General features: G+C 39.7%; 1 protein-coding gene across 3 annotated transcripts; it reads left to right on the top strand.

Annotated features, from left to right (window-relative positions):
- LOC132896134 (zinc finger protein basonuclin-2) lies at positions 1 to 3651 on the top strand. 3 transcript variants are annotated; one of them, XM_060936852.1, is made up of 5 exons: positions 1 to 85; positions 1275 to 1377; positions 1488 to 1711; positions 1961 to 2396; positions 2763 to 3651. In XM_060936852.1, the coding sequence occupies exons 1-5, from the start codon at positions 20 to 22 to the stop codon at positions 3341 to 3343; spliced, it is 1410 nt and encodes a 469-aa protein (XP_060792835.1). In that variant the 5' UTR covers positions 1 to 19; the 3' UTR covers positions 3344 to 3651. The 3 variants fall into 3 exon arrangements, with proteins under 3 accessions (XP_060792835.1, XP_060792834.1, XP_060792836.1); XM_060936851.1 differs by having other exon boundaries at positions 1275 to 1410; positions 1515 to 1711; XM_060936853.1 differs by lacking the exon at positions 1275 to 1377.
- Positions 3652 to 12329: the final 8678 nt, after the last annotated feature.

Here is a 12329-nt window from a genome sequence, read left to right as displayed (position 1 = left end):
CACACAGTGACCAGGACTCATGCTGTTTAGAACCGGATCAGATGTGCAAACATGGACACACACCATCCACACACTTGATCAGCAGGTTGGTATTATTTTACACACACACACACACACACACACACACACACACACACACACACACACTGTAAACCCATTTCCATTCTATAAACAGCTTCTGTATAAAACTATAGATTTGTTTTTAAGTGTTATTATAGAAATTATTAGGTTGGTGTATCTGAATTTCAGTATTATTGTAGTTTTATTGTATGTAATTTCTAAAAATGTATGTGTTTATAAATCGTTTGTTTGTTTGTTTGTTTGTTTGTTTGTTTGTTACATTGTATTTTGTATTCATTCTATTAAGGAAATCATATAGTTACAAACAAAACAATCTTCCAATATTCTTGGATCCTAAAATAATATCAAAATGAGTTTATAATTTTCTTTGTAATTGTGTTTATTAAGTAAATATTTTTAATATTAAGTATTAAAATTGGGCGACACAATGGTGCAGTGGTTAACACTGTCACCTCACAGCAAGAAAGTTCTGGGTTTGAATCTCATGGCTGACTGGGATCTTTCTGTGTGCAGTTTGCATGTTCTCTTCATGCCTGTGTGGGTTTCCCCCGGCTGCTCCAGTTTCCTCCCACAGTCTTAAAACATGCAGATTAAGTCAACTGGCAACTCTAAATTGCCCATAGGTGTGAGTGTGAACGGCTGTCTGTCTATCTGTATGTTTGCCCTGTGATAGACTGCCACCCTGTCCAGGATGTGCCCCCCCTCTCTCCCCAATGCCAGCTGTGACTGGCTCAAGCTTCCCCCATGAGCCTAACACATAAGCAAGAGAGATAATGAATGGACTTTTAAAACCACAATTAGGAATAACCGATTTTGATTATTCCTAACATCTATAATAAAACAATTTCAATATAACAATAATTAAAAATAAGCTTTTAGGATTTATGTTTATATAAATATTCTATAATTATATGTTTATACATTGAAGTTAAATTATTTAGGGTTTATGAACTAAAACTAATGTAAACGGATTGTTATTTAGTCACAAAATTTAAATGAATGAATGAATGTGTGACTCATTAAACAATCTATAAACATTGACATTTATTCTATTCTTCTTTTAAATGTAAATATTATTAAATCAAATATACATGAGTTAATGCTTATTTATTAATTTCTTTGTTTTTGTAGAATAAGCAGTATGGATTGTCAGTTAATTAAAAAAAAACATTTAATCATTCTTCTTGTCTCAGGTGTTCAGGTGTTCACATGTAAACTGCAGCTGCCAGTGTTTCCTGCCTGAACGACTCAACCTAAGGTCATGTGACCACTGCAAACACGGATGGGTCACGCATGGTGTGTGTGATGGAATCTTCATCACTAACAAATGTGAATTTGTTTCTCTTTTTTGTCTCATGTGCTGTTCCTCTGTGTGTGTGTGTGTGTGTGTGTGTGTGTGTGTGTAGCTCTTAGCAAGTTGTGTGTGTGTTCAGATCAAGTGGAGGTTGTTCACCCAGGCGTTGTGTGTGATCTCAGCGCTCTGATCCTGTTCGGCACACACGCTTTTCCTGTCAGGATGAAGATTCTCCTGGACCGGCTTTTCAGCGTCCTCACACACCAACACATCCTCAACATCCTACACACACACGGCTGGACGCTGCACGATTATGTCCGTGGGTACAAGCTGCAGGTACACACACACACACACACACACACACACACACACACACACACACACACACACACACACACACACACACACAGAGGAACAACTGATTTATATCACGTTCTATTGAAGGCTAAAATGTGTAAAGAGGAAAAAACTGTTGTCTGAGTGCTGAGCTCTGAGGAACACTGCAAACCACATAATGCTATTTTCCCCTTCAAATCTCTTTAAATGTTTATTTCTTGCTTCTGTTTGTGTGTGTTCTTTGCACAGGACTCAGCAGGGAAGGTTTTGGATCGCTGGGTGATCATGACACCCGAAGATGAACTCGTAACGCTGCTTCAGTTTTTACGTTTTGGTGAAACTAAATCCAGTGCAGAGCTCATGATCTCTCGACACGAGCAGCATCTGCTTTCAATAAACATCTCCGAACCTAGAAAACATGACTGCTTTTTCAACACAAGTCATAATATTCAGATGAATGGAATCATCAGAAATCAGAGGTCACCTGGATTGAGTAATTTAAAAAATCTTTCAAGAGGGATACAGGAGTGCAGTGAGCCTTCCTCATCACTTCTTCACAAGTTTCCATCAGAATTTTATAAATTACAGCAAGCCCGAGAGACAAAACATGGAGAAAATACAGAATCTGAAGCAGTGATCATGACCAGTCTAACACTACAAGGAGGAGAAGAGAGGAAAAATCGAGGTAATAAAAAATAAACTAAAAAAGTTTCACTGTGAGCAAACTTTCTGCAGCATTTTGCATAGAAAAAAGTGAAATTTCAGGTGTATTGTAGAAAGTAGCACTAAATCAGAGCTAAAGAATGTGCACTGTATGAGCATGTTAGTGTAGACGCAAAACCCACAGTAGCAGAAGATGGGAAGAAAAAATGTTTTCGAGTTCGTAACTTTCAGTGAATTAGCAAATGTTACACAGCAGTTTTCCTCCTCATCCTTATCTTCTTTCGCATTAGCAACTGTAGCATTAAACTTAAACTACTGTGTATTAGCAGATTAGCAAAGCTTGAGACGCCATGCCAATGTAGTTCTTGCTTTTCCTTGTTTTCCTCAGGAGCGAGGGATCAGCGTTCATGCTCATCTTCCATGCGAAAGTCTCGCGTGAGCTGCGGCTCATGTGGGAAATCGTTCTACGACCGGGGAACACTGAAGATCCACTACAATGCTGTGCATCTTAAGATTAAACACCGCTGCACTGTCAAGGGCTGTGACATGCTGTTCAGCTCACTGAGGAGCCGGAACAGACACAGCGCTAATCCGAACCCACGCCTACACAACACACACCACACACACTCAACACACCATACACATTCCATGACAAGGGCTTCATCCCAATCCTCCACGTCTCCAATGAAAATCATACAGGAAGTGAAACCATCTGACACGACTATGCTAGCACCTGTTACCACATCAAGTGTTTATGCTTTTGCTAACATAAATAATTACACAGAAATGATCGATCAACATAAAATGTTAGTTTACAGTGCTAATAGTGCAAGTGGTGGGGCTTCCACTCATCTCTGGACCAATCAGAAGGAGTATAAAGGAGTCACTGGTGCAACAGGCAAAAAGAAATCACGCAAGTCCACCATGCCGGTGAAAATAAAAAAGGAAACACATGATGACGCACGATGAACAGTTAGCGTCTGCTAAATTTCACTAATAAACCAATAAAAGGCTCAAAATTCAGTGAGAAGAAGCGTGATTGATGTAACAGCGACATCCAGGAAGAGATGGAGAGATTAAACAGGAAGTGGGTAACCCTGGCGATGACCTTTATCCTCGCTGTACTGTTCCCTGCCTAGCAATGTGGTGAGGTTGGTGTTATGGTTTACCTTCAATTAAATACTCTGTAATGTGATTTAGTGATTAAAATGTTATTGTGTAATATGTGTAATGTAATGTGTAATACGTGTAGTGTAACAAGCATCATGGTGTAAACTGTAAATGTATCATTTGTGTTTATGCAAAAATCCAGAATCCTAAAAACTTATGAATACCATAATAAATAAATGTTCACTATTGTTACAGTTAATAAAAGCTGTAATCATAAATAAGTAATAAACACTGTGTGTGTTTGTGTGTGTGTGTTGTACTGCTCGGTACTCACACTTGCTCAGTGCAGTTGGAGTTCTGAAAGTTAGAAACACTCATCTGTGTCTCTCCTTTGTATGCTGAAAAGTGTTTTCTATGTGTTTTTTTTTGCTATACTCTCTCTCTCAGGGCCCGTTTCCTCTCTTCCCCTATTTCTGTTCCGAAGTGCCTTACAACACACACATACGTACACACATTTTTTTAACAAAAACATACCTTATTGCATAATAATAAAAAAAGTGTGTGTGTGTGCATTACAGTAAAATACTCAGTGACATAGTGGTGTGATCAAGTGGAGTTACTGTTATCACCCTGAAGTTGATTATTTTCCTATATCAGCACGATCCCAAGTTTTATTCCTCTTATTCCACATCAATTTACCAACAATTACAATTTATTATTAAATAATGACATATCATACTTTTTATCTGTTTATAGTTACACTGTAAAAAAAATAGTTGAGAATACTTGAAATTTCAAGGCAACCGTCTGCATTAAGAATTTTATGTTTTGCCAACGATGTGCCCATGATAATCCAAACTATGATAAAACTGTTATCTTTACTAAGAATTCTTAATTAAGTCAATTTTCAATTCCTCATTCTGCCAACATAGATTTCTCTTTTTGCTGAACAGTGGCATTCACAGTAGTGCAAAAAGGCAATTGAGGTTATCACAATTTTTTTTTAGATTTTTTTGGGGCTTTTTTCACCTCTATTTGGATAGGACAGCATAGAGACAGGAAATGAGCAGGAAATGACCTTGGGTTGGAACCAAACCCAGGTCCCCAGATTTATGGTATGGTGCCTTATCCACCTGAGCCATGACGCCCCCAAGGTTATCACAATTTATCATTAAACTATATATGCCTTTTTTCATTGTTCTACACAATTACAAAACTTCAATATTGAAATAAAGTTTTTAAAACCCACATCGTGGGTATGGCGTTGTGGATAAGGTGCCATACCATAAATCCGGGGACCCGTGTTCGATTCCGACCCGAGGTCATTTCCTGATCCCTCTCTCCCGCTCATTTCCTCTCTCTACACTGTCCTATCCAAATAAAGGTGAAAAAAGCCCCCCAAAAAAGTCTGATAACCTCAAATGCCCTTTTTGTACTACTGTGAATGCCACTGTTCAGCAAAAAGAGAAATCTATGTTGGCAGAATGAGGAATTGAAAATTGACTTAATTAAGAATTCTTAATAAAGATAACAGTTTTATCATAGTTTGGATTATCATGGGCACATCATTGGCAAAACATAAAATTCTTAATGCAGACTGTTGCCTTGAAATTTCAAGTATTCTCAACTATTCTTTTTTTACAGTGTACATTTAATGTATGTGAAACAATTAAGTTCCTGTTGTCACTTATAAACAGCAGCTATAAACAGTCGTTCCCTCATCAGCCTTGATTTTTTTCTCACTTGGAGTTTAGAAGCAGAAGCGAGACAAAAAAAATCACAGTGTGTCAGGTTACTGACAAATCAAAAAGCATAAACTTGATGATGTCCTGAGGATGTCGGAAAACTTAAAAATACAGCTTCACTTCTGACTGTTATAAAGCATTAAAGGACCCATGGCATGGTGGTTTGTTGATGCTTTAAACGGGCTCGTGGAGGTTTCCGGATGTTATATCCGCAGCCTTTCTCGAAATGAACCCTCGGCACGTAGATATAGCCTCATGGGAGAAAGCCCCATTTCAGCTCTTTTCCCAGTGCGTCGTTTTGCTAATGAGAAGCATGGAGGCAGGGAAGGGTAGAGGGTGGGGGCGGGCCATGGGGGGAGGGGGAGGGGCTTGACCAAGCTGCGGGCATGCTACCTGTGTGTGAACAGTAGCAATGGCAGGTCAAGCAACAGTCCAAGCTTTCGCTTTTGACCCGGAGTCCGACCCCGAGGCAGAAGCGCAAGCAGTTGAACAAACTGTAAATCACCGACTTCAGCAGGAGTACCTTCAGCGCAGAGTACCTGGCTAACTGCAGGAAGTGGTTAGCTGCACAGCTAATGTAGCCATTGCAAGGCTAACGCACCGATTTTAAAACACGGCAAAACGACTTAACAGTTATACACTTACTTGTTCGGTGTTTGTGGCTGATGTGGCAGGGATGCTTGGTATGGACCCAGGCTTCAGTGACAGTTGATGTGCAAAACCTGCCCTGTACTGTCCCAAGTTGTGGAAACATTCATCAGGAAAATGCTTCCGACAAACATACACCGTCTTAGGTAGACTCAACGGCGTATTATTGGAGTAAATAAAATTAAGCCACTGCGTCTTCAGGGGCTCTCCCGTCGGCAGTAAAAACAGACTCCTTTCTGTGTTGTCACATCCATGTACAGCGCAATTTCCATGTTTCGCTTGCTTAGGTGGTGCCATGCTGTTGTGTCCTCTATGGTCTCCTCACTACAAAATTGAAGTGGCGTATCTATGGTGGCAACTTTTGAGCTGGGCGGGCAATCCATACAGTGGGTGGGAATCCAGAGGGGGGGCGTGGGGATCATCTCCCTTGCTGACGTAGTAAAGGGAAGAGCCTATCAACGCGCCATTTTGACGCGCCATTCTCAAATGTTGACAAAGGGTGGGCATAGTTTGGTTTACACATTGACATTTCTCGCCACTGGGGTGACTTAAGAAGGTCAGAGGAACTCATTTTAACATTAAAAAACCTCAGAAAGTGAAAATTTCATGCCATGGGACCTTTAACACTGGATACTTCTTCCATAAACATCTCCTTACAGAAAACTTCACGCACATGTTTTAATGTGTTTAGTATTAGTGGAGAGTCTGCGATACACTTTACTGTGAATGAGCTGTTACTATTCACCTTATTTTCCATGACAACAAGGGAGCAGCCATCTTTGTTTACTTTGTGTTGGAACTTCTGGTGCAACAGCAGATCCACTGATCCAGATTAAGACCACAGTGATAGGGCATAGCCTGCACAAAGGATTTGTTGTTGACGGTGGTGTTGAGGGTGCGCAGTCCTCGTCCACACCGCTTCACTCCCCGCCAGGGATCCAGGTGGCAAGCAAGGGAGCAGGACGACCAGGGCTTACGGGGGGGTGCACCTCCGATGATGGTTCCTGGGAGGATGGGGGTACGTGTCTGCATTGGCCACAGGAATTGCCAGAGCATTAAACCACCTGGCTTTCAGCCTGTGTTCACCCTTCCACCAGTAATTCCAGGAATCATCCCCTTGCAGGCATTGAGGTCACAGGACTCCAAATTCGGAAGGGGCCACAACTAATACACATACAATATGAGTAGTATAACATGCTCAGCTAGAGGAGCATTTTGCTTGAACAGTGTTGTGGGGCAACATACAACATATATCATTTATTGTACCAAAAGTTTTAACACAAAGGTGGAAGAAACAAACTCTTGAAAGTGGGCGTGGCTGAATAAGGTGAATAGAAGCGATAAAATATTGTTATAGAAAGTTAATCAACACCTTCTGACCAATCAGATGAACACGTTTTATTGATTAAAGATAAGCCACACAGCACAAAAGCTCGGAGGTGTCCAAAATTACATCCACAAGTGTCTAAGTAAATGTAAGTTAAATCCAGGAACTTCGTTTTGTCTTCTTTAGACTTATATGTATATTAGGAATTGTGTTGGAATACTTTACACAAGTGCACGCGGATGTAGCTGGTGATTTTTTAAATGTTTTTTATGATTTTTATAAAGGTTTTCTTTTTTTTTTTTACTTCATACTATACTTAATTACTGAACAGGAAAATGTTCATCAGTGGTGCTTGGCAGTGGTGTCGTTAGGCTGTATCACTCAGGGCTATAGCCCCAGGTATTTTGAGCCCAGGAGCCCAACCATTGGTATTTTCATCCTCAAAAAAAAAAAGTAAGAGATTAATAGAAAACAACTGACTGACACAGACTGGAGCTTGACTTGCAGCATCTGAAGACAGAGAAGTGATGGGGGGGGGGGACATAATTGAGTGCTGCACAGCGCACATTTAAAATGTTGGTAACCACCAACAGAAGAAGAACATTCAGAACTGTTTGGAAGATGACTCCAAAAATCAATCCACTATTGTTGGATTTTTTAAGATGAAAACAGATGGTAAGTTATTGACCATGGGTGTCTATAGAATGTATCAACAATGTCACCTATCGAATTATGTTGATGCACAAAAACCACTCAGTGTATCCTGGTTATGTTGAATTTAGAGCCTAGGATCTGTAGTGTGCCAGGCTACCTCAAAGGTTTGAGTGGTTTAATGAATATCTACAGTGGTGGTCTATTTTCCCCAACTAAGTTTATTTAACAGGTCAACAACAATTTGTGTTCTTATAGACACCAATAGTTGCCCTGACATAACTTAATCTTATGTTTTAATGCTACATGTAACCCATGCACAACCACCCAGCCTACCATCCCATAGCCAGCTTTGGCATATAGGTCACATAGAGGGATAAAATAGTTTTGTTTTGCTTTTTTGCCACACAATATTAATGTCAACATAAATTTGTGTTGTCCAGACACCACAAATGAGCTGCAGTCAACTGAGCCCGGATGCATCGGAGAATCATAGTCTTGTGAGATGGTATGCCATCTGGGATTTTGAATGTTGTAATATAATAATGTAGTTTAGAATTTGTCTTTGTGGTCCTAAAGAGAGATATGTTAATGAGAAATTATATATATATATATATATATATATATATATATATATATATATATATATATATATATATATATATATATATTTTTTTTTTTTTTTTAATTAAACTGATAATAAATTTTACTAGTGATATTTAATAGTCAATTGACACATGCCTCAGTTTCCTGAGACATTATGGGTGCTGATAATAACTTAATAATAAGGAGACAGAAACTGAAGTGAACAACATTAAAAAAAAAAAGCAGTGCAAAAATTCAGTAATAAAGATGTCATAACCTTTGAATGTGTGTGGGTAATAATATTTCTTGTGAAGTTAGATATGACCTCGCCAAACTATCTATGCCAATCTCCCTTAAAAAATACAAGTTCCAGGAAAACTTGACTGAGCCTCTGGTCTTTTCAATATCTAGAAACATCCCTGGTGCCTTGTAATAAAGCTGATAGATCATGTAACAAACCCTTATTTAAAAAAAAAAAAGTTTTGTGTTCTGGTGTAATGGTTAGCACTGTCGCCTCACAGCAAGAAGGTCCTGGGTTCGAGCCCAGCGGCTGGCGAGGGCCTTTCTGTATGGAGTTTGCATGTTCTCCCCGTGTCCGCGTGGGTTTCCTCTGGGTGCTCCGGTTTCCCCCACAGTCCAAAGACATGCAGGTTAGGTTAATTGGTGGCTCTAAATTGACCATAGGTGTGAATGTGAGTGTGAATGGTTGTTTGTGTCTATGTGTCAGCCCTGCGATGATCTGGCGACTTGTCCACACTCAAAAAAATAAAACATTGGATTTACTTAACCGAGTTATGGCAACCGGTCCCATGAAACTGTGTTAATTTAGATGTATTGAATACAGTTATGTTGAGTTTATTCAACAGAGTTATGTTAGATTTACTACACAAAGTTGCATGGATGGTATTAAATAAAGCCATGTTGGATTTAGCTGACAAAGTTATGTTGGATTTAATTAACAACATCATGTTGCATTTTGTGAACAGAGTTATGTTGGATTTAATTAACAACGTCACTTTGCATTTGGTGAACAGAGTTATGTTGGATTTATTTAATAAACTTGTGTTTAATTTACATTTCTGCATTCTGTACTGTCTGCATTTGTTCCAACAATATCTACTTAAAGTACCATACACAACACAAAATAACTATTTAACTCAGTTTTATTTGTTTGCCCAAGTGCATCTTTCAAAAACTAAACATTTGGCAGATTACAATGTCAAAAAAATAGAAAGGTGATTCAAGTTACTTTAAAGAAAAAAAAGCCTTCGCCTTTGTTGTAAAGTGCACGGGCATCTTTAAGTGCATAAAAAAACCTTAGGCTATCTATAAACAGAAAACATTTGGCAGCATTACCAATGCAAACAAAATGTGTAACAGCCCAAAACAAGCTCAAGACTTAAGTCGTAAGTATCAATGTGGTATCAACAGTGTTGTGCAAGTTCACACTTTTTTTGAACTAGTTCAAGTTCAGTTCAAACATGTTAAAAGTGAACTGTTCACGTTCATAGTTCACAGTTTTAATTCTGAACTAGTTCAAAGTTCAGTTCATTTTACTTTTAGGTGGGATATGAAAATAAAAACTAAAATCATATGCTACATTCTAGCTCAAAACTACTCACATATTATAGATATTATATTCTATCACACAAAATGGAAGTTATTGTACATACTATATATGGAAAAAAGGACAAAATATTTTGATTTCTTCACTGACTCAACCACTGCTACCAAAACGTTACACGTGACTTCAAACAAATGCTTTCAGTTTCAACTAACAGTAACTTCTAATAAACGACAACTAGACTTCCTCATAAATGTGTGTGTTTCTAAAAAGATGACTGCCAATATGTATATACACTGAAGGAGTGCCATTTTAAGATCCATACAGCATTGACCATATCAACCATATTGATCAGACAGAGGGATGCATGCTCAAGGGCTTTTTATTTCTCAAAATACAAAACAGGAAAACTTCAGATAGCCTCATTCTTCAGTACACATCTGTGTATGCACACAACAATCAAATTTCTAAAATTATTTGGCATTGTACTCATCTGTGTTCTCCGTGCCGCTACTTGAACTTTCACTGGCCATGTTGCTGTGAGTGTGCGCCGGCTGTGGTGTGTGCACTGTCTGCTGCCTGTAGCTAGGGAACGCTGGGTTACGCCTACTCTGCTCTGCTGCATCATGGGTAACGTAGTATGGAGCCAAATCATAGAGCCATCCACTATCTCCGGCTTCACACTACGTTATCCATGATGCATTGCACACACGCGGCACCTCAGGGCAGTGAGTGACAACAACATCAGACTGACAGTGAAGTAGTAGAACGTAAAATATCTTGCAAGTAGACGTGCCACTCGATTCATCAGGTTTCATGTTTCGTTCATCTTCATGTTTGTCGTTCATGTCGCATAATTTGGACGAATTCACGTTCAAGTTCTTTCATAAATTTGTTGCGTTCAGTTAAAAGTTCATGGAAAAACGAGCGTGTTCAATGAACGCGTTCTTTTGAACGCGTTCATGCACAACACTGGGTATCAATTGGGTTAAATGACAACTTTCATTTAAAAATTGAATATTAACAAATATATTATCAAAATATCAATCAAAAACCAGTAATGCCTACTGGGAGATGTTCGAGGACTCCCAAGATTTCAGTGCAATACCCAACAAGTCACTTGTTGACATTTGGCAGCATTACCAATGCAAACAAAAAGTCTAACAGCATAAAAAAACAAGCTGAAGACTTCAGTAGGGGAAAGTTATGTAACCCTCCACAGCTTTGTTCTTAACAAACTGACCACTGTGCCAAGTAAAAAACTCAAAATAAAATGACAACATAATGAATATCATATATTGGGTGCTTTTGTAAAATCGTTATACTTCAGACAACAGTAAAAAGATAAACTAAGCTCCTTGCTCAAAAAATACTGTCTTATCCAGCATGTCAAGTGAGGACTGACAAGAACAATGTGGTCGCTGGAATTCTACAAAAATGGCCGTTGCCCCCCCGTCTGCCTTAATGAGCGTGTGCAAGAAAGTACGGAGAGCGCATTGGGACAACCTTAATGCAGTTTAATCAACTGTATTACATAAATCCAACTCAATAAGGTCTAATAATCATAAAAACCAATACTGTTAGGTTATTAAAACAAAACTCACTTGATTTAATTGTTAAACATGACAATATTTAATAAATTTAACATGAACTAGTTATTTAACTCCAGCAACATGCATGTTTCATTTCTTTGAGTGCAGGGTGTACCCCGCCTCTCACCCATAGTCAGCTGGGATAGGCTCCAGCTTGCCTGCGACCCTGTAGAACAGGATAAGCGGCTACAGATAATGGCTGGATGGATGGACGGACGGCGGCACGGTAGTGATGTGGTTAGCACTGTCGCCTCACAGCAAGAAGGTCCTGGGTTCGAGCCCAATGGCCGGCGAGGGCCTTTCTGTATGGAGTTTGCATGTTCTCCCCGTGTCCGCTTGGGTTTCCTCCGGGTGCTCCGGTTTCCCCCACAGTCCAAAGACATGCAGGTTAGGTTAATTGGTGGCTCTAATTTGACGATAGGTGTGAATGTGAGTGTGAATGGTTGTTTGTCTCTGTGTCAGCCCTGCAATGATCTGGTGACTTGTCCAGGGTGTACCCCGCCTCTCGCCCATAGTCAGCTGGGATAGGCTCCAGCTTGCCTGCGACCCTGTAGAACAGGATAAAGCGGCTACAGATAATAGCTGGATGGATGGACAGACGGCGGCACGGTAGTGATGTGGTTAGCATTGTCGCCTCACAGCAAGAAGGTCCTGGGTTCGAGCCCAATGGCCGGCGAGGGCCTTTCTGTGTGGAGTTTGCATGTTCTCCCCGTGTCCGCGTGGGTTTCCTCCG

This window comes from Neoarius graeffei, chromosome 13, assembly GCF_027579695.1.
Source record: "Neoarius graeffei isolate fNeoGra1 chromosome 13, fNeoGra1.pri, whole genome shotgun sequence".
Taxonomy (NCBI): domain Eukaryota; kingdom Metazoa; phylum Chordata; class Actinopteri; order Siluriformes; family Ariidae; genus Neoarius; species Neoarius graeffei.
The sequence above is the reverse complement of the archived record's forward strand: the minus strand, read 5'-3'. Positions and strand labels throughout refer to the sequence as shown.